We start from the raw sequence: 21705 nt of genomic DNA, 5'->3' as shown, positions 1-21705 counted from the left end.
AGGCCTTGTACGCAAACATGAGAATTTTAAAATCAATTTGAAAACTGACAGGAAGCCAGTGCAGATTTTTCTAAATAGGGGTTATGTGCTCTCTTGCACTGGTCCTAGTCAGAATTCTAGCTGCTGAGTTTTGAACTAATTGTAAGTTTTTTAGAGTAGCTTTTTGAACTCCAGGCAGCGAAGCGTTACAATAATCAGTACGGGAAAATACAAAGGTGTTCATTCATTTTTCAGCAACAGAAAAGGGCAGCATGGGACGAAGTTTGGCAATGTTTCTCTGATAAAAAAAAATGATGTCCTGACTGTGTTCCGCATATGCGGTTCAAATGTAAAGTTAACATCAAATACTACACCCGGATTTTTTTGTTTTGTTTGAAATTTATAGCAAAACCATCCAAAGGTAGGGAAATCTGCTATGCTTTGTGCATCTGATGTTGTGAGCCAAAAAGCATTACTTTACTTTCCGTCTTATCCCTGTTTGTTTAGGCATAAGAAATTTTCTGGCATCCATTGCTTACCCCCCCACTGGCAGATTATTTAGCTTGTTTTAGGGAAAAACTTATATTATTTCTTACATTATATTTCTTATATTCTTATACAAGACAATATATATATTTTTTTACTTGTGTAGAAAATTTTAGATTTAAGATTTAATTGATGCGGTAACATGATTGCTGTGTGGTTACCACTGTCGCCTCACAGCAAGAAGGTTGCTGGTTCAAGTCCTAACTTGGTCAGTTTGAAGTTTGAATGTTCTCCCCGTGTTCGCATGGGTTTTCTCCGGGTGCTCAGGTTTCCCCCACAGTCCAAAGACATGCACTACAGGTGAATTGAATGTGTGTGTGTGAATGAGTGTGTATGGATGTTTTCCAGTTCTGGGTTGTGGCTTATAGGGCATCAGCTGCATAAAACATAAGCTGGATAAGTTGGTGGTTCATTCCACTATGGCGACCCCTGATTATTAATGAGATTAAGCCGAAGAGAAAATAAATTAATGAACTAATCAATTTTATTGATATTTGCACTAGAAACCAATCTGTTTTTAATTTGCACTAGGTGCCAAAAACATAGGTAAAGCTTTTTTGCAGTATAGAAAGAAACAAAAACATCCTGTAGTTGTTTACAAACAACCGACAGTACTTTCACATTATTGAGAAGCACTTCACCATTAAGACTATTTGATTTTCATATTTATAATAATATGTGATGCAGATCTACTTGATTGTATAAAAAACATTTTAATACTCATGCTCTCCATCTTGCTTGACAGGAAAGAGCGGCCTCTGTCTCTGGGGATCTTCCCCATGTCTGCCGGAGGCTCTTCACTGACGCCTGATGTCCAGGGCCGAGCAGAGACTCCTGGGATGGAGGGCTGGAGATTCAACAATCTCAGCCATCAGCGCTCTAATGCCAGCCTCAAGGTATGAAAGATATCGATCTAAAGATTGAAGTGAAGGGAATTTACACCAGGCCATGACAACTGTGTAGACCTGTTTACATTTACAATAAGGAATATACTACGCAAATAATAAATGAAAGGGCCCTGGTAAAAGTAAGTGAATGATGGATATGTCTTTGATTCTTTTGTGTGGGACATCTTCTGAAATGAGCTGTCCGCCTGATGATGGATGTTTGCTGGTGGATTTGGAAGACAATATGAGCAATGGTTGGTCGACAGATGTTGCCATGGAAACGTTAGGCAGTGATGAGGCATTCTTAAGCATAATGCAACATCCACTGTGACCTATTTTAACAAATTTATTACAGGTTTAAATGAGATTTAAAGTGATGGTTCAACCCAAAATTAAACTTTCCTCATTATTTACTTCATGCGATTTCAAATCGTTAATTTAGGTTCAGCAGAAGAAAGAAACTCAAACAGGTTTGGAAAATGAGTATCGTGAGTAAATAATGGTTGAATTTTTCATTTTGGGCAGCACTTCAGATGTTCTTCATATGAACTGATTTGATGCTTCAACATCCACATTCACCAGCATGAAACATGGCAACCATAAAGAAAATGAAGCTCTCTTGAATGGTATCTTGCTGCTTTAAACGCTCTCATTTACAGTGATAGTTGTTTTTCCATCCACCAATGCTAAATCACAGCACAAACGAACACATGCGAGAGCTGTTGTGTTTTTGTGTTGTGCCGTTGTTGCAAAGAAATACACAATGCCACATCCCAGTTTTCTTGTCCAAGCAGCTGGAGGCCGAGGACCCTCCTAAGAAAAGGGAGGGTAAGGATGTTCTGGAAGCTTGGGATTCGCTGGCAAACGACTGCAAGGTAGCAAGGCTTCTGCGCCGGCGAGCAGTGTGTAGTGCAAAAATCATTGTTGTCCTCCAGTAGTCGGAAAGTTTGTCCACGGAAAGTTTTCTGGTGTCTTAGCCGCATGCAACTGCACATATACAATATAAATAATGTCAAATTAGTGAAGTAATAGAGCTGCATGATTAATAGAGATGCACCGGTCATCTGGCTTATTCCAGACAGTATTTATTATTAGTGGCGATCATGTCACAGAGATGCTCGCAGTCATCATAACATGTCTTCACCCAGGAAGTTTTTCACATGGTTAAAAAAATCACATGACTGTGAGATGTTAGTTGTAAAGAAATACACAATAAAATGCTGAGGTTAAAGCAACTGCTCTCCTCTTCTGAGAAGAAACTTTGACAGATTAATACTGTCATTTACAGATTAAAATGTAATTTAAGTTGTTCATTTTCAGTTTAAGTTAAAAATTCTGCTAGACTGTCAGTCAAATTTGCTTTCAGAGAGAAAGTAAAAAAATAGATTTAAAAATTTGTATCTATAACATAATCATGCAGAATGATACATGCAACTATTAATCTAAACATATTTCATTTGCTTATAATCAGGGGAATTTGTGAAATGAGAAAAAGAGAAGATGTAAAATTATAAGCAGTGGAAATGACTCGTTTTGTTAGTGTTAATGCAGTTTGGGGGAAGCTGAAATCTTTTTTTCTATGAAATCTTTTTTTCTAATAAGGATTGTTTACATTAACATAATATATGCATTAAACGGAATCTGCCAAAATGGTAAAATAATAACAATAATAATAATAACAACAACATAAAACAGAATTTGCCAAATGGTAAAAAAAAAAAATTGTAAAATGGAATCTGACAAAACGTTAAAGAAAAACAAAAATGTAAAGCAGAATCTGCCAAAACAGGAAAGAAAAATAAAAACTTAAAATAGAATCTGAAAAAACGGTAAAGAAAAACAAAAATGGAAAACGGAATCTGCCAAAACGGTAAAGAAAAACAGAAAACGGAATCTGCCAAAATGTTAAAGGAAAAACAAAAACGTAAAACAGAATCTGCCAAAACAGAAAACAAAAATGGAAAACGGACTCTGCCAAAACGGTAAAGAAAAACGGAAAACGGAATCTGCCAAAACGGTAAAGAAAAACAAAAATGAAAAACGGAATCTGGCAAAACGGTAAAATAATAAATAAAGAAAACAACAACAACAATAATAATAATAATAATAATGATAATAATAATAATAAGTGTAGCGAATAATAATAGTGAAAACCCCACTAACAATAATAATAATAAAAAAACTGAAAACAGAATTAGCCAAGGAAACTGCAATTGGTGCATCTCTAATGATTTAATCCGCAAATGATCACAGTCTTTTCGAGCAAATACACAAATGTCCCCAATTTTGGATTTAGATGTGTGATTGGTTAAGAGAGAGCAGTTATCATATGGTTATGAAACAACTTTAGTGATTTACAAACACATTATCATTATTGATGTTCCTAGTATTACATTTACAGCTAAATAAAATGCTTCAATATAAGCACTAATTTCTGTAATGTCTTTCAAAATACCCAGAAGTAGTCACTGAATCACGAGTCACTGAAGCATTCGAATCAAATAAACAATTGAATTGACTATATTTAGTGTCATTACAGATGCTGACACTGATTTTAGTTCGGTATTTGTAAGTGTGGAAAGATTGTGATTTTAAACAACAATTGCAATCTTAATTTAATCACAATCCTGCAGCTCTACTATTTAATAAGAGCATGTGCAAAACTGAGTAATTCACAATTATCTGTTTGTCATCAGTAAATGAAGATGTTGCACACAGCTAATGCACAGTGTTCATTTAGCTCTCACCGCATGTCATTTCAGCTTCATGCTGTTTTAGATTTCATTCTTCATGTACACTTTCCTCACTTTGGCAGCTGATAGTAGGACTTTTCTTTAGTTGTAACTTCCATTGTTATGCTTCTAATCATTAATAATTAAAGTTTTAATCAGTGTTGGGGTATGTTACTTTTGAAAGAAATGTTTTGTTATTTCTTTTCTTCTCATAAAAGTAACTGTGTCGCATTGTGTCGTGTATGGTGTAGTTTTTCCACTGTACTGTGTAAATGTGTGTGGGTACATTTATGCTAATTGACCTCATTTGTTTCTTGTAACTCTTGGCTTACACATAGCTTTTCTCAAATCACTGCATTCATTTCAGTTGTGTTGTGTTGTGTTGTATTGTGTTCACAGTAGTGTTTTCAACTCGTTTTGATTGTGAGTGTATGGAGCTGATAGTTATTCAAGGTGTGAGAGGATTTATTTTGTAAAGAGGTTGACTGATAATTGGTATGAGTATTTTCTTTTAAAGAGTAGACACCAACACATTTGCAATCAGTATATTCAATCAGTTTCATAAAACGTAAAGAGTGCTAAACATGTTTTCTCTTTTTCAACATTTGCATTAAACGTAAGACATATTAAAGATCTAATTTTAGATTCTTATTCTCGATAAGTAAAAAAATAAAGTGAATACACATTTTCATCCATTTTTTTTCAAGTCCACATATTTACTTATAGACTTGAGAGTCACTCACTGTGTTAAAAAAAAAAACAAGAATTATCCTCTTGGTGAAAAATCTTTCATGATATTTTAGTATTTTGGCTTTCATAACTATTTACTTACTTAACTTAATGCACTTTATTGTGGCCTGTGGGGATATTTGCCTTGCACTCTAGGGCTGCACAACATTTTAGGATTGAAATCTCAATGTGTGCATCCGCAATAGTCACATCACAGGATCTTCAATGTTGACTTGGGATTATAGTTGATTACAATCAATGCAGAGTTGAATTATAATGGAGTAATAGTTTATCAGATACATGCGTTTTTAAAGAGTTAATTCACCCAAAGATCAAACTTTACTCACTATTTTCAAACGTTTGTAAGTTTCATTTTATGTTGAACACAAAAAGCAGATACTTTAATAGCTCATAAATGTTTCAAACAAGTAAATAGTGAGTACATTTTCATTTTTGGGTCCCTTTAAGGACTGTGACTGTGTGAACATTTCAACATTTCAGTTTAAAACATCTGGCCACAAGAAATTGTAATGTTTGTAACTTCAGTTCAATCATATACAAAAAAAAAAGACTATGCAGTGTTGATCCGCTTGTTAAGAGGTAACGTGTTTGTTACGTATGTAATACTGTTTCCGGGTCCAAGCTGCCATTCATTTGAGTGGAGAAATCATTCGTTTATGATCACGTTTTATTTCTATCACACATTAAAGTTAATTTTACATAAATTCATAGTGTACACATTAATCTCTAGGCTTGCTGCATAACAAATACCAAAAATTTTACAATTTATAAAAAATTAATCACTTTCTGGCCATCGGATATTAGGCATGGACATATATACTGCCATCGTGATTTTCGAAAGTATTAAATCGCTTTGTAAACATTTATTATTACCATTTCATGAGTCTCCCCATTCAGTTTAATAGAGCGCTTGGACCCAGAAGCCGCTTCGCGTGACGTCACACTTAACAAGCGGATTGCTCAATATCTGTACCTGAATACTGTTAGACTCTCCAGAAAAGTATAATTCACTTTTATCTTTGCTATTTTTATTTATCTATGCTTGTAAGTTATTTGTTATATATTATTCGATCCTATCGCCTACAAAATCACCCCAATCATTTTAAAATGAAGAAATCTTTGCAAATAAAGCTGTATTCACATCTCAATCTATATCGCTGAAATAAAAAAAACTACTTTTTCAGATTTTTCCAATATCGTACTCTAGGCCCACATTTGCATACACTGAACAAAACAGACATAACAGAAATCTTCATAAACATTCAAGACGAACAATTGCGCATTTAAAAGTCTGATTGATTTTGGGAAAAAATATTTTTGTTTGTCTTTTTTCAGAAAAACAAAAATAAATCCAAACATTTAGGCCATTTCTGAGCTCTGAAGTTTTTTGGAATATGGTGTATTTGATACACATCAAGCCAACATTATTTGAAATTAATTTACCATATTGGTTATTAGACAAAAAAAAATCTTATAAATCAAATAAATCAGTCAATCTCATTTTTTGGTGCTGTTCTCTGTCGTCTTGCTGTTTTCTTTCTATGTAGTAATCTGTATTCCAACTGTAGCATCAGTAAACTGTCAAGTATTGTTTTTGTCTTTCTCCTTTCTTTCTTTTATTTATTTATTTATTTATTTATTTATTTATTTATTTATTTATTTATTTATTTAAATAATAAATGAGTTACTTGACACCCTGTTCAGATGAAGTAGGATGACAGATTCAGTACTAGCATTTCTGAGGATTATTTCACTTGTGTTTCTATGTGTGTGTCCTATGCAGTGTTGGGGAAAGTTACTTTTGAAAGTAATGTATTACAATATTAAGTTAATCCCTCATAAAAGTAACTAGTTGTGTTAGTAAGTTATTTTTTACGCTAAATATGCGTTAGGTTACTTTTTAGTTACTTTTGCTCCACATTTTTTTACCTGGCCGATGTTTGATCTCTTTCAGAACCTGCAGGTTTTTTTCCTCCTCCCCTTTTTTTTATAGAGTAGCTCGGCAATTAACAATGCACAATTTAACCTACACCTTCAATGCCTTCAAAATAATTAGAATACTTCCATCTCTTTATCGTAAGACTCTGCCTTCTTTGTTTCTCTCTGTTTCTGCAGGGAGCTCATTCTCTCATTGAGTGCGGGATTCAACGTGGTTTAATTTTAATTCAAATTTTTTTTAAAGCTAATTAATAAAACTAATGAGGAACTCGCGTTATATTTTTTAAAAAGTTACTTAAATATTATTGCTTAATTTTTAAAAGTATTGTGTTACTTTATTCGTTACTTAAAAAAGTAATATTATTATTACGTAACTCGCGTTACTTTGTAGATTGTAGAATATTTATCATTAATCTGACTAAAGTAGCCTGCAGCTAGCTCTCTGCAACTCTCACATGGCCGCCCACCGACGCTAAGCAGGGCTACGCCCGGTCAGTACCATGGGAGGCCACATGGGAAAGCTAGGTTGCTGCTGGAAGTGGTGTTAGTGAGGCCAGCAGGGGGCGCCCAACCTGTGGTCTGTGTGGGTCCTAACGCCCCAGTATTTTGAAGTGGACTCTATAATGCTCAGTGAGCCTTTCGTATGAGACGTTAAACTGAGGTCCTGCCTGTCTGTGGTCGTTAAAAGTCCCAGGATGTCTTTTGAAAAAGAGTAGGGGATGTAACCCCATCATCCTGGCCAAATTTGCCCACTGTCCATCATGGCCCATATATCATAATTGGCTTCATCACTTTGTCTCCTCTCCACCAATCAGCTGGTGTGCAGTCCGTCACGTCATCCAGGTGGATGCTGCATACTGGTGGTGGATGAGGAGATTACCCCATTGTGTAAGACGCTTTGAGTGTCCAGAAAAGAGCTATATAAAAATGTAAGGAATTATTTTTAATTAGTAAATTAGTATCGGACTCTTTTTCAGGGTTATTGTAATTTGTATGTTTATTTGTATAATAAATGTTTATTAAGAAAACAATATAAATGCATGTTTTAAGTTGCATATTTAATATAGGTTTTGGCATTAATATATTCAATTCAATTCAGCTTTATTTGTATAGCGCTTTTACAATGTAGATTGTGTCAAAGCAGCTTCACATAAATGGTCATAGTAACTGGATAGAGCAGAATAGAGCAGAAAACCTGCTGACATGGCTTTAAAACATAAATGAATGAATGAATGAATAATAAAATAAATAAATAAATAAACTTGTAATGCATTACCCCCAACACTGGCCCTATGTGTGTGTTTGTGGTCAGGTTGTCTGAATATCTGGAGTTTTCTGTCCTCTGTCCTGGAGCGCTGTCCTCTGCTCTTCAGATATTGATGTGTTGAATGATTTCAGGATGAGCTGTCTGACCTCAGCCAGGGCGGCTCCAAGTCTGTGACCCCCATGTCCACCACAGCCTCTGACCTGGCCCTGGATTCACACAGAGAAGACGGAGACGCTTTCTGGAAGAACACAGAGGTGCAGGCTGTTCCCGGGACCAGAAGCGTCTCTGCAGGTCAGACTGTGGTTCTGTCAATGAAAGTAGGGCTGCACAATATGCAGTTTCATCACTTATATCTGCAATAGTCACATGGCAGGTTATGCAATGTTGAGTTGGGATTATAGTTGAAAATAGTCAATGCAGAGTTTGATAATAACGGAGTAGAAGTTTTTAAATTGATAATTCACTTAAGAATTAAACTTTGCTCTCTATTTTCATTTCACCCTTCACAAGTTTCAAACGTTTATGAGCTTCTTCTTTATGTTGAAACAAAAGAAGTGCGAGTAAATAGTGAGTACATTTTCACTTTTTACAGTGTATAATGCCATACATTTATTCATTTATTAAACATTGCTTTGTCTTAATGCGATGCATCAAATCATGCATGATCATCCACTGACCTGTAAACAAGTATGCAATTGTTCATTCTGATGATTCAGGTTTGACTGATAAAGAGGAGAAGTCAGATGTTCAGGCCATTATTGAATCCACACCGGAGCTGGACATGGACCTTGGATATAAAGGCCCAAGGTAACTGATGTGCCATAAAATCAAACACGGCAAATAACATGCTGGAAAGTGTCTATAATGATGCCCAGAACTGCTGTTTAGGTAGTCAAAGTACCATGGTTTAAAATTGATATAAGCTTAGAGCAAAAATGATGCTTAAACAATATAAAGTGCCCAATACACTGTAAAAAAGGTGACAACTTAAAAATCATAAGGCAGCTTGCTGCACAGCTTATTTTTAACCCAAGTACTGCACTTGACTTGATTTGAGTCAACTAAAAAAACTCTGCAGAAAGTTGCCCTACAATTTGAAGTTGAGTCAACTAAAAAAGTAAAAGGTAAATGAGGGAAAAAAGGCTTTGGAGGTCAAATTTAATTTACAAATTCATGCTAAAGCTCATGACTAAAGTTAAAAAGTTCATGCTAAAGTGTGTTATATTGGGATATGTGTGAATGATGTGGTAAACTGTGTTGCGTTGTGTTGAAGTACGCCGACCCGAGGGATTGAGAACATGGCGTTTGACCGCAACACAGAATCCCTGTTTGAAGAAGTGTCATCGGCGGGCACGGGACTGATCGGAGATGTGGATGAAGGGGCCGATCTGTTGGGTAGGTTTGTTGCTGTTTGTGTTTAGAAATGTGGAAGGGAGTGCAAAGGGAGTATATATAGAGCAATAAAATAAGTCTGTCAAATTTCAGATGCAGGTTGTAAGGCTTGAAGCTTACGCAGCTATTCTGAACCAATAATCGGAAACAGAAAGCAGTTGAAGGAGGGCGTGTTTAAATCCATTATTTATCTGACTCCATTGTAATTAATCTGACTCCATTAAAGTTGTTATCATCATTGATAAAGAGAAAGAATCTCTACGTCTTAAAGCAGGCAACGTTTTTATTAAGTTACATGATCAAATATACAGACATTAGAATGACACAAACTAACATACTGTATAAAGAAATTAGCTGTAACATATGCACTGCTGAGCAACAAAGACAGTGCAACTGCCTTTGTTAGCATATGAGGCTACGCACTGGTGTGCGGGAGATGCAGAGTATACATATGTATATGTATATGTATGTGTGTGTGTTTGTGTGTGTGTGTGTGTGTGTGTGTGTGTGATGTATGAAAAATGTGGCCCGGGACAACGTTGTTTTTTGCATCTGGCCCTTGGCCCAAAAAGTTTGGACACCCCTGTTCTAAATTAAAATGACATTTAGAAGTCAGACAACATGGTTTATTAACAGTTTAGTTCATGGTAACTGAACTTTTCCTTACCCTAACCACTGTTTACAGTATTTGTCGTTTTTACTTTTTTATTTCTATAATTTTATACATTTTGTTAAATGACAGCAAAAAATATTGTTTATTTGTTAGTCTTGGGGATTTTTTATGATTTATCTGTCACTACTTGTGTATGTTAACAAATAAATACAAATTAATTATAATTCCTAAAATTGTATTATAGTTCCTAAAAATGTGGGTCGCGGCTTGATGACCATGTAAAAATGTGGGTCCCATGGCCAAACCAGTTGAGAACCCCTGCTTTAAGGGATAGTTCATCCTAGAAATGATCATTTAAATTATGATTTTTAAATTATATCATTTAAATTATGAACTTTTTGAGTTTTTTCCTTCTGTCGACCATTGACTAAGAATTATAATAATAAGGATATGATGTAATACAAGTTGCATGATCTACATAAAAGTTTCTACACTAGTGAATAGAAGCGGAAAACAGAGAACATTGTAAAATCCATGCCAGAATTACCAGCATCAGCTTTTACTTAATTTTGTTATTTTTATATTTACTCAAAGAATTAGTTTCAACATTTAATTTAGTGTTTACATAAATTATTGTCTGACCTGAACTAATGTAGAAATTACATGTTTTTTTCCAGTGGGATGTAATGCTTTCTTAACTGCAGTTTTCTCACTGAAGTCTCTCTATTTTGTGTTCATTTTCTTATTAAAAGTAAAATGTGTAGCACATATTTACATACTCAGTCGACATCTACAGGGTTAATACGGTCATGGAAAACCTGGAAAAGTCATGGAATTTTGTCATGGCATTTTTCAGGCCTGGAAAGGTTAAGAAAACAAAGAAAAACCCACAAAGTTTTGGAAAAGTCATCGAAATTATTTGAACAAATATCTGTATACGTGAATATAGGTTAGCTGTCGTTTTTCTTTCCTTGGTCAAAAACATGCTCTCACAGTATGTGTCGTGTAAGCATTATCTAAATCAATTTTACAAGGATATAAAGGTAAATTGAAACTAAATAGATTGTTGCAATGTTTTATGATATGCAGTAATAAATGTTAAATGTGCATTGTTTTGCTTACTATTAACCACATATACATACATATACATATATACGTAGACATTATATTCTGTAAGTTGTGGGCAAACTCTGTCCGGAAGGGCCGGTGTCTTGCACAGTTTATCTCCAACTCTAATCAAACACACCTGCTTATTGGTTTTTAATGAACTTGAAGACACTGATTAGCTTGTTCAGGTGTGTGTGATTAATGTTGGAGCTAAACTATGCAGGACACTGGCCCTCCAGGATCGAGTTTGCCCACCCCTGGATTACATGAAACATTTGGTCATGACAATTTACTTGAAAGTCCTGGAAAAGTTAGTACACTGAAAATGTCTACTATGAATCCTTTATTTAGCAACATACCGCAATATTGATCTTTGAATTACTTCTAAGTAAAGATACAAATATAGCTGTATCATGTTTTTATGCATGTTCTTTTTTACTACCTGTGTGTGATTTTTTTATCATATTGAGATAAGCTGTGTGATGCTGGCACAGTCCCATGATGCTCTGTTGTGCATGTTAAACTGACCCAGATCTATTCCTCTCTATGCCCTGACGTTCTGTTCTTCTCTAACCGCAGTGGAGTACTCTGGTGTGTATCACATCCTTGCTTTCTTCTGTCCTAAAATCAGCATCTTTACCTCTGTTTGTCTTCTTAGCATCTAAATCTTCCATTCATGCTTCTGCATTATTTAAACTCGATCACTCAGCTCTACTGTATAGGTTTGGACCAGTGTTGGGTAAATAACTTCAAATATTGTCAAGTAATTAATTACTTATTGCATTATTTGGATTGTATTTAAATTACTTTTCTCATTACCTATATTCCGAAAAGTAAATTCATTGCTTAAAATAATTGAGCTTCTTGACTATTTAAAATTCCTATAAATCGCAATGCCTAGACAATAGAAATTAAACTCTTTCATGTCTTTACATTGGAGTCACACCAGACTTTGGTTTTATTTTTAAAAACACATTTAAAAATGTGTTCAAATTTATATGCATCAATAAAATGTTTTTTTTTTTAAATGAATAACAGCATATTTTATATATACCATATTTTGACATACCTTTCTTACTTATTTAGTTGTTTCTTAACCATTCGCATAGACCATATTAAACAATAACAATGACCCTAACCTATTTCCTGTTTGACATTTTTAATTTCTATAACTTCAGAGAATTTAAAAAAGGTCCACATATTGATAAATAATGTTATGATAGTTGTTTTAACATTTATGATTGAATTGCTTCTTGTTTCAGTTATATAATAGTGTGACAACAAGCAGGAAATGTTCATGGGCCAGTCACATGACCACATTAAATATTATATATGGTCTATAACTGTCATTATTTCACCTAAAATAAATAGTATGCCTTTAGTGTAACTTTAGTTCAAAAAGTAATTTATTTACAGTATCTCTACTATATGTTACTACCAATCACACCCAAAACTGGTTTAGACTGAAACACTAACATGATATGAGCAGTTTCATCTACTGTCCTTATTTCTTAACTAGCGGTAGCATTAACAATTCCACACAGAATCTGCTAACGTTTTCATATTTTCTGCTCTGATTATGACAAAAAGAGTTCTGTGGATGTACTTTGGATAATGATTAGAGGAGAGTGGGCACTTTTTGAAGATTTTGTAGACCACTACAGGTTTACCAGCAGTACCATTCATTTTTTTCAGTTCCCAATTGTGACAGTGCCTTTTTCTCCTTATTCCTGGAATCTCTGAAAGTGTTTCTGTTTGCTCTGGGCTAAATTTTTGAATGGAAAAATAGATGGTTTTGATTCAAATATATCATTGTCATATGACTAGGCATGGGCCGGTATAAGATTCTGCCAGTATGATAACCATGAAAAAAAAATCACAGTTTCACGGTATCATAGTATTGTGATTACTGCTCTAAATTATATTCTATTTAAATGTCTGGGTAAAAAACTAAAACTTTTTGCCCCTTTGAAAAAAATATGTTTTATTTTTTTTTACATATTTATAATATTTTGGAAATGTAAACATGTCAGGGTAAATAATTCAAATGAATCATTGACTTCTCAGGGTGTCCGGTGGGTTGAATGCTAAAGTTTGCCTGAATTAAATATGCGAATATCAGGATGCTGTGTAGCTTATGAAACCAATGAAGTCCTACTAGATTTGACATTATGCTGCTTTGTTTACTACAGTAACCAAGCCAACACCATTATTTCTGCAGCTCTTTAGGCGCTGACCTGCTGAATTAGCTCGATTTAATCGATTTGTATTCAGTAATGAACAATGTTTCAGTTTTGGATTAGTTTCTTCCATTTAATATTTAGTCAATATACATAAGTTAATATCTCACCAGTGTTTCCTGTTGAAAAGTGGTTATAACTATTGACTTAAAATGTTGGAAAGAGTCTTAAAAAAGGTCTTAAAAGGTACTGAATTTCAGTCTCTGATTCCTGTATATACTCTGCTTCTGATGAGTAAAAGTATGAATTAAGTCTGTGTCAGATTCTGTGTGGAGCTAGTTTAAGATGATCCGACTGTGTCTGAATGGTGGTGCTGATCTGTCTGAGGTCTTGCCACTCTCTCCAGCATCTCTCTTGTTTTTCTGTGACCTGTTAACTCTCACCTCACAGCTGTCCATTCGTGTTTCACTCTCCATGTGTCTGTCTCTCTGTCGAACACACGCAGTGCATGCGCTTTCACACCCGAGTCTGTCCGGTAAGAGCATTCATACTGCCCGTCTAACCTACAAACATCAAACTCTGCTCTTTACTGTTCAACAATCATCAATCAGATTTGGCTAAAATAGATTTTGAATGTATGCCAACAAGTATGTTTGGTAACTTTAACGATCAATGAAAAATTTATTTGTAACACGGTGGCTCAGTGATTAGCATTCAGCAAGAAGGTTGCTGGTTCGAGTTTCGTCTGGGACAGTTGGCATTTCTGTGTGGAGTTTGCATTTTCTCACCGTGTTAGCGTAGGCTTGCTCCAAGTGCTGCAGTTTCCCCCCACTGTCCAAAGACATGTGCTGTAGGGGAATTGATTAAACTAAATTGTCCGTAGTGTATGTGTGTGAAAGTGTGTGTCTGGGTGTTTCCCAGTACTGGGTTGCAGCTGGAAGGGTATCCGCTGTGTAAAACATGCTGGATAAGTTGGCAGTTCATTCCGCTGTGCTGACCCCTGATAAATAAGAGGCTAAGCTGAAGGAAAATGAATGAATGAATGAAATAGATTTAATTTCACCGCTTATAACAAAAATGTATTGTATGAAAAAAAATGATGGGTTTTTATGCCAAAAAGATCATCTTCCATAAGGATATTTTGTAAATTTCCTACATCAAATATTAGTAATATGCATTCCTATAAACTTTATTAGACAACTTTAAAAGGGGATTTCCATAAGATACATTTCTAATCGGTTTCTTTATTTAGATTTAACATTTAGATCTAAAACCTTTTAAATTTAGATTGTTTTTTTTTTAATTCAGATTTTACATTTTTAAATAGTTGGGTCTCTGCCTAATCTTAACATGGAAAAGCTTATTTATTCAACTTTTAGATCATGCCAAAATATTTTTACTGTTCTGGTTTGTGGTCCAGGGTCAAATATATCAATATATATATATTTTTAAATGTCTTTCAGGGTCAAGTAAATACATTAACAACCTTACAATAGAATGTGTTTGGAGATCTAAAGTATCATTCATTCATTCATTCATTCATTTTCTTTTCGCCTTAGTCTCTTTATTAATCAGGGGTCGCCACAGCGGAATAAACTGCCAACTAATCCAGCATATGTTTTATGCAGCGTCTGCCCTTCCAGCCGCAACCCATTACCGGGAAACATCCATACACACTCATTCACTCATACACACTCATACACAGCGGTCAATTTTAGCATACCAAACTCACCTATACCACATGTCTTTGGACTTGTGCGGGAAGCCGGAGCACCCGAAGGAAACCCACATGAACACAGGGAGAACATGCAAACTCCACACAGAAATGCCAACTGACCCAGCAGAGGCTTGAACCAGCAACCTTCTTGCTGTGAGGCGAATGTGCTACCCACTGCGCTACCGCATCACCCATCTTAAGTATCTATAGTTTAAAATTATGATTGCAATTTAAAATATAATATAGCTGTGCTTTTTCTTTTTTATGGCAGTCAAAAAGAGTTTTTAATTTATTAATTTTTTTAAAGTTAAATTTGTTCTTAAAATGTTTAAATGTAAAGATTTTCTTCAAATGATACATTAATATATTAAATATGTATAGAAAAAATATGAATAAGTATTAAAATCTATAAAATATATAGACATAATAATATAAAGATTGCTCTTTAAAATTTAATACATGATAAAATTGATTTATCTTTTTTAATTTTTTTAATTAATTTATGTTTTTATTAAATGTAAAGGTTCTTCTTTAACTGTTTAAATGTAAAAAATTGCTTCAAATGTTTTATATATATATATATATAGATTATTTATATATATAGATAGATATTTTTTTTGTTAAAATATACCAAAAAATGGCCAAATTAAATATATTTACGTAAAACTATTTGTAAAATTTTTGTTTTTATCTGGCTTTTTTTATATTTTGAAATGAATAAGAATAAATTATATATATTTTTTATTATACAGGATTGCATTTGTATCACTTAGATCTTGTTGTCTTGCATTTTTGCAGGCATGAGTCGTGAGGTGGAGAATCTCATTCAGGAAAATGTGCAGTTGCTTGAGACAAAGTGAGTAATATTTTTGACTTATATGAATAGTTTCTACTTTCTATATCTGTGTCCATTGTTGCCTTCAGTGCTTAGTTTTTTTTGTGTCTGTATGCAGAAATGCATTGAATGTGGTAAAGAATGATCTGATCGCTCGCGTGGACGAGCTCTCCTGCGAGAAGGAGGTCCTTCAGGGGGAACTGGATGCGGTTTTGCAGGCCAAAGCCAAACTAGAGGAGAAATACAAGGAGCTGGAGGAGGAGCTCAAAAAGTGAGTCACTGTTTTGTTCACATATTTAAAAAGTGCCATCGGGATGCTTTCATATGCAGTTATTCAGGGTCAGCTCATAATGTGGCTAAAGTTTGTAATAAATCAAACAAGACACATTCAGGTTAGTGGCCACAGGTGATGTTTATCACATTAGTGAGTGTGTATTTTTCACGACATGCTAATACTACATGAACTGTGATTAAATGTGCAATTGCTCTGAAAATATGGATATTTTATCACACAGAATAAAAACCGAGACAGAGGAGGCCAAACAGAACAATAATAAAGAAGAAGATGAGGTGAGTGTTGTTAAATATGTAGTATTATAATAATTATTCTCTTTTATTCTTGAAGACCATTTGGGACTTTTCCATAGTTTTTTTTTGTACAATTTTTTTCCGAGTAACCAACAGTAAAGACATTTGAAATTTAATAATAATTTAATGTTAAAAAATATTTTGATTTTATTTTTGATAAAGGAATAAATTACATTTTTAAAATATATATATATATTTAAAATATTTTAATTGTTACAATTAAAAAAGTATTTTAATTTGGAATATTATTTAACTTTTTTTCTTTTTAATTAAACAAACCTGGATTATAAACATTTAAAAATATGTATTATTAAATTATCATTATTAATTTATTATTATTATTATTATTATTATTATTATTGTTGTTATTATTTTTATTATTATTAATAATAATAATAATAATAAATTAATTATAATTTATTAAATAAACATTTTTTTATTTAACTAATTGCGTGTTTTGTTCTAGTTTGCATTTTGTGATGTTTTGTGTTTTATTTACTTTACTTTAATTTAGTTTTAATTTAATTTAATTTAATTTTACTTAATTTTATTAGAATTGTTTTTATTTTACTTTTTAATTTAATTTAATTTAATTTAATTTTATGCAGCAAGTACCTCCATGATGAACATACTTTATTCCGTTCATGCTGTTGTTTTTTAAAGGAATTATATCACTTTTTTACAACTTATTTAGTTTTTCATAACTAAACCAGCTCTCATTGTAAATATAGTTGTTTAAGATTGTGTTTAAAAATTTTAGCTTTGTGTAAAATAGAAGTAGTTTTTTCACAGACACTTGCTGTTGCTCTCCAGACCACATTTAAAGCACTGCTAGTCTGGCAGATTACATTATAATCTTAGAAAGTGCAGATGACAGCTACTGTATGTCAGAATGATAATTATTTAGCTGAAACTAGTGTGTGTTTCTGCAGAGTGATGTGCCCACTGCTCAGAGACGGAGGTTCACGCGGGTGGAAATGGCTCGAGTGCTGATGGAGAGAAACCAGTACAAGGAGAGACTGATGGAGCTGCAGGAGGCCGTCCGGTGGACCGAAATGATTCGGTAAACTTTTCAGCCCTTTCTTTTATTTGCACATTTTTTTACAGATGGTTTTGTGCATGTTGGTTATAGATTTACAAATTATTTTGTAATATTTTATTTTAATGAAGAATTTCTTATATATTTAGTTAAAAAAATTTTTTTCCTAATTTATTTATTTAAATTGTATTGATTCAGACATTTGTTTTTCTTTCTTGCATGTTATAGTTTAAAATTATGTTTTTATGTTATAAAGTTTTTTTATTGAAGATGTTTATATATATATTTTTTATTTAATATTATTTTATTAATTCTTTTTTAATTTAATAATTTAAAAAATGTGTTGTTATAAAGAATATTCTTGCATGTTATAGATTAAAATTATATTTCATGTTATAAAGAATTTTATTTTATTTAATATATTATTTTATATAAAACATTTTTATTTTTTCATGAATTTAAGGATTAGTTTTGTTTTATTTTTATATTTTGCATTTTTGTTTTATTTTACATTTCCATTATATAATTTTTTCATGTTTATTATATATCATGCTATTAAAATGTCTTTTTCTTATTGTATTTTATTCATTTTATAAGTAAAATAAATTAATATCTAAAATATAAATTTATTTGACACATTATTAACAATTTAATTTACATTTTATTTGCACAGCAGCCAAGCAAAATCATATTTATATAAATTTAAATATTTTATTAGATGATGCTCATGTTTTATATCAAGAGCTTTCTACATATTTAGTTTGTTTCATATTATTTTATTCATCTGTTTTTTTTACTTTAATAATTCAGATTTAATAATAGATTTCCTCACATGTTATAGTTTAAAAATATATATTTTATGTTATAAAGAGTTTTTATTTATTGAATAACTTTATATATATTCTAAAGATATAGACATAAAATATTTCTAAAGATGATGCTTCTGCTTTATATTAGGAATTTTCTATATATGTAGTTTTTATTTCATATTATTTTATTCATCTATCTTTTAACTTCATTAATTCAGACATTTGTTGTTATAAAGAATAGATTTTATATGTTATAAAGGATTTTATTTTGCATGAACTAATATTGTTTTTCGTGAATGCAATAATTTTTTGTCTTGTTTTTATATTATTTTAACATTTTAGTTTTGTTATAAATGTTATCTTATTCTTTAGTTTTTAAATTTCTTTTGTTTTACATATTAAAATTCTTTATAATTTGTACAATAAAACAAATTTTATAAGTCAAATAAAATAAAATCTTAAATGTAATTTGTTCAACACATTATTAACAATTTAATATTATTAAACTTATTTTTTATTTTCACAGCAACCAAGCCAAATCATATTCATAAAGATGATGCTTCTGTTTTATATTCAGTTTGTTTGTTTATTTCTGCTGTCTTGTGTTTCTGACCAAACCATCTTTTTTACGCTCAGCTTGAGATCTGTTCTTATACTAATTGTCCAAGAAAGTAGGCCAGTTTTTCTGGCTAATGAACAGAAAACCCCACGGCACCGCATTGAGATCGTCTGCTCGCTCATGGCTTTTCTGCAGTGATATGTTTTGTGTTTCCTCAGAGCTTCAAGAGAAAATTCAGAAGTCGCAGAAAAGAAGAGGTCAAGCATCAGGCAATTGTAAGACTCATTTTCCAGAAAAGCTGTAAATGCATAGATGCTAGCAACACAGATCAGTAATGTTCTTCTTTGTGTTTGTGTCCTCTTCCAGCTTCAGTCGCCTCTTCAGTTCTTCCAGTTCTGCTGCGTCCAGCAGCTCGTCCAGAGCTTTACCGTCCAACGTCAAGTACAACCCACCCAGCATCATGAAGAAGAGCAACACCTTCTCCCAGTTCCCCAGAGAAAAGTCCAAAGCTTTCGACTTCCTCAAAGAAGAGTAGGTTTTAACTTTCAGTCAAGAATTGTTTTTGCATTAGGGTCAAGGTGTGACCCAGCAGAGCAAAAGAAATGTAGTAAATCAAAATATCTTTAAACATGTATTATTATGTTAGTGTGAGCTAAAAAGTAATATATTAAACATGCATTTAAATTTTAAAGTATAAATAAATATATTTGAATAAAAAAGATAAATATATAATATAAAATTTTAAGCCAAAAATGTACAGAAGTAATTGATTTAGTTTCTTATTCTTATAGTTTTAAAAAAAAAAATTTATTAACGATTGTGTATTTGTTTAGATCAATGTATTGTTAAATGCTTTTTTATGCATTATAGTATTGCTTTTTCACATTGTCGACGTGAAAATTCAACTTTTGTCTACAATTATTATTGAAATGTGAATATTCTATGCAAAGTGTAAAGCTTATTCGTTGTTTCTTGTCACATGACTCCCTAGTTTTTGCTTTTCTTTCTGGTAAGTTGAGATATCTCTCTATTTAAAATAACTTAATTTGTACATGCCAATGGAGCAAATTGTAAAAATGTAAAAATGGGGGAAACAAATTCTGGAAACTTTGTGTCTATCAAATGCTTCCTAAGACGTTCATATTAATGATCCTGTGTGGATCAATGACCAATGGAGAATCACGATGTGATCTAAAATATAAGTAAGTATAAATGATGTAAAAGTGTATAAAATGCACCTCCAACCAAATTGGTGAACCACCAAATTATCAGTATTTTGAATTATCAGCTATTAGCATACGCTGAGAGATTTACTATCAGTCACAAACAGAACATAACGTCTTATATTCAAACCTTTTTTGTGATCAGGGTGGACTCGAGTGGCTCTCTGTCCCGCCGGGAGCAGAAGCGGGCTCAGTATCAGCATGTGAAAGCACACATGCAGAAAGAGGACGGCAGGGTGACCGCACATGGCTGGAGTCTGCCGGGAAAATACAAGGTAGAGTAGCTTATTTTATCTAGTTTCGTTTACTACATATAACGATTCTTTGCAAAAAAAAAAAAAAAAAAAAAAAAAGAATATTGATTACATACTACTGTAGTATTTTGTAGTTTATAGCTATTTTGTTTTTAAAAGATAGTTCATTTAACACTGCCCCATAATGAAATGTATGTGTCCTTCACTCTTAGAATGCTGACTTTTTGAGAGTGACAAGCTCATTTTTGTGTGTGTACTTAATTAAATACATATTTTTCATACTTTTCGTTTTTACATTGGTTTGCTTTTTTAAATTCAATTATTTATTGTTCTGTTCATTCTGATAATGTAATATGATCTTAAGTGAAATTGTCATCCTCTTCTGTACAGGTTGCCAATGGTGGCCCTGTAGAGAACAAAATAAACCTGCCGGTTCCTGTGTGTCTCAAGCCACTGGAGCAGAAAGATGCTTCTATGAAGGTGAAGACGTGAAGGAAGGTCATTTTGTGAATAAATATCAAGTACAAATCACCTAAAGATCATAATTACCTGAAATCAGCGTTTGCAGTACTTTTGTTGCATTACTTCAGCACTTTTATACACTAAAATGTAAACATTCATGAAGCCATTTTCAGCTTGACTCACCTTAAGCAGTTCTGACTGTCTTATTTTTTGCTGGTTTGGTCTGTGCAGCTGCTGTGTGCCACTGGAGTGAATCTCTCTGGAGGACGCTTGTGTGACAGAGGCTCTGCTGAAGACTCCACAGTAGAGACAGACTCAGCCAAACAGAGGAAAGGCTCTCAGAGCAGCCTAGATCAGCTGGAGCACGATCCTAAGGTGAAATATTGAGATAAATGTTCCATAAATACTAGGGTTGGGCATCTAAGCTATAATGCCGATCCGATACGCATCTCGATACAAAGAATACGATCCGATATATTAGCGATACATTTGTGACATATTGCGATGCAACACGATACGATTCACACCCATATCACGATACGATGCGATAATTCAGCACTAACTAATTAGATCAAGTTTATGAGATGATGTGAAAGAGGATGCTGTGCCATTGAATGAGTTTGATTATTTATAAACCAAGCAAAACCAAGACTTTTTTTTACAAACTGGCTTTTCTCTCAGAGCCAGAGTGTCAGTTTACAGTAGAGGGCCATTTTAGAACATATAGCACATATTATTTAAGCATTTTCAAGATAAACAGAATGTATAAGTGCAATATATATTAAAAAAATATGTATATATTTGCACTCTTTCAACATAAATAAATTT

The 21705-nt window shown here is 32.9% G+C and overlaps 1 protein-coding gene across 31 annotated transcripts in view; it reads left to right on the top strand.

Annotated features, from left to right (window-relative positions):
* spag9a (sperm associated antigen 9a) overlaps positions 1–21705 on the top strand; it is a 70575-nt gene that overhangs the window by 14854 nt on the left and 34016 nt on the right. For 4 of the 31 annotated variants that reach the window (XM_068217140.2, XM_068217136.2, XM_068217131.2 and 1 more), the window contains exons 5-20: positions 1271–1421; positions 2207–2287; positions 8231–8390; positions 8652–8666; positions 8816–8906; positions 9373–9494; positions 13897–13926; positions 15907–15964; positions 16062–16214; positions 16459–16513; positions 17464–17594; positions 19157–19213; positions 19305–19469; positions 20307–20436; positions 20806–20895; positions 21109–21252. In XM_068217140.2, the coding sequence (XP_068073241.1) occupies positions 1271–1421; positions 2207–2287; positions 8231–8390; positions 8652–8666; positions 8816–8906; positions 9373–9494; positions 13897–13926; positions 15907–15964; positions 16062–16214; positions 16459–16513; positions 17464–17594; positions 19157–19213; positions 19305–19469; positions 20307–20436; positions 20806–20895; positions 21109–21252 (1633 nt within the window). Of the gene's footprint in view, positions 1–1270; positions 1422–2206; positions 2288–8230; positions 8391–8651; positions 8667–8815; positions 8907–9372; positions 9499–11790; positions 11803–13841; positions 13927–15906; positions 15965–16061; positions 16215–16458; positions 16514–17463; positions 17595–19156; positions 19214–19304; positions 19470–20306; positions 20437–20805; positions 20896–21108; positions 21253–21705 lie in introns of those variants that run through there. The other 27 variants (XM_073941647.1, XM_073941644.1, XM_073941631.1 and 24 more) reach the window with 14 other exon arrangements.

Source organism: Danio rerio, chromosome 3 (assembly GCF_049306965.1).
Source record: "Danio rerio strain Tuebingen ecotype United States chromosome 3, GRCz12tu, whole genome shotgun sequence".
NCBI lineage: Eukaryota > Metazoa > Chordata > Actinopteri > Cypriniformes > Danionidae > Danio > Danio rerio.
The sequence above is the reverse complement of the archived record's forward strand: the minus strand, read 5'-3'. Positions and strand labels throughout refer to the sequence as shown.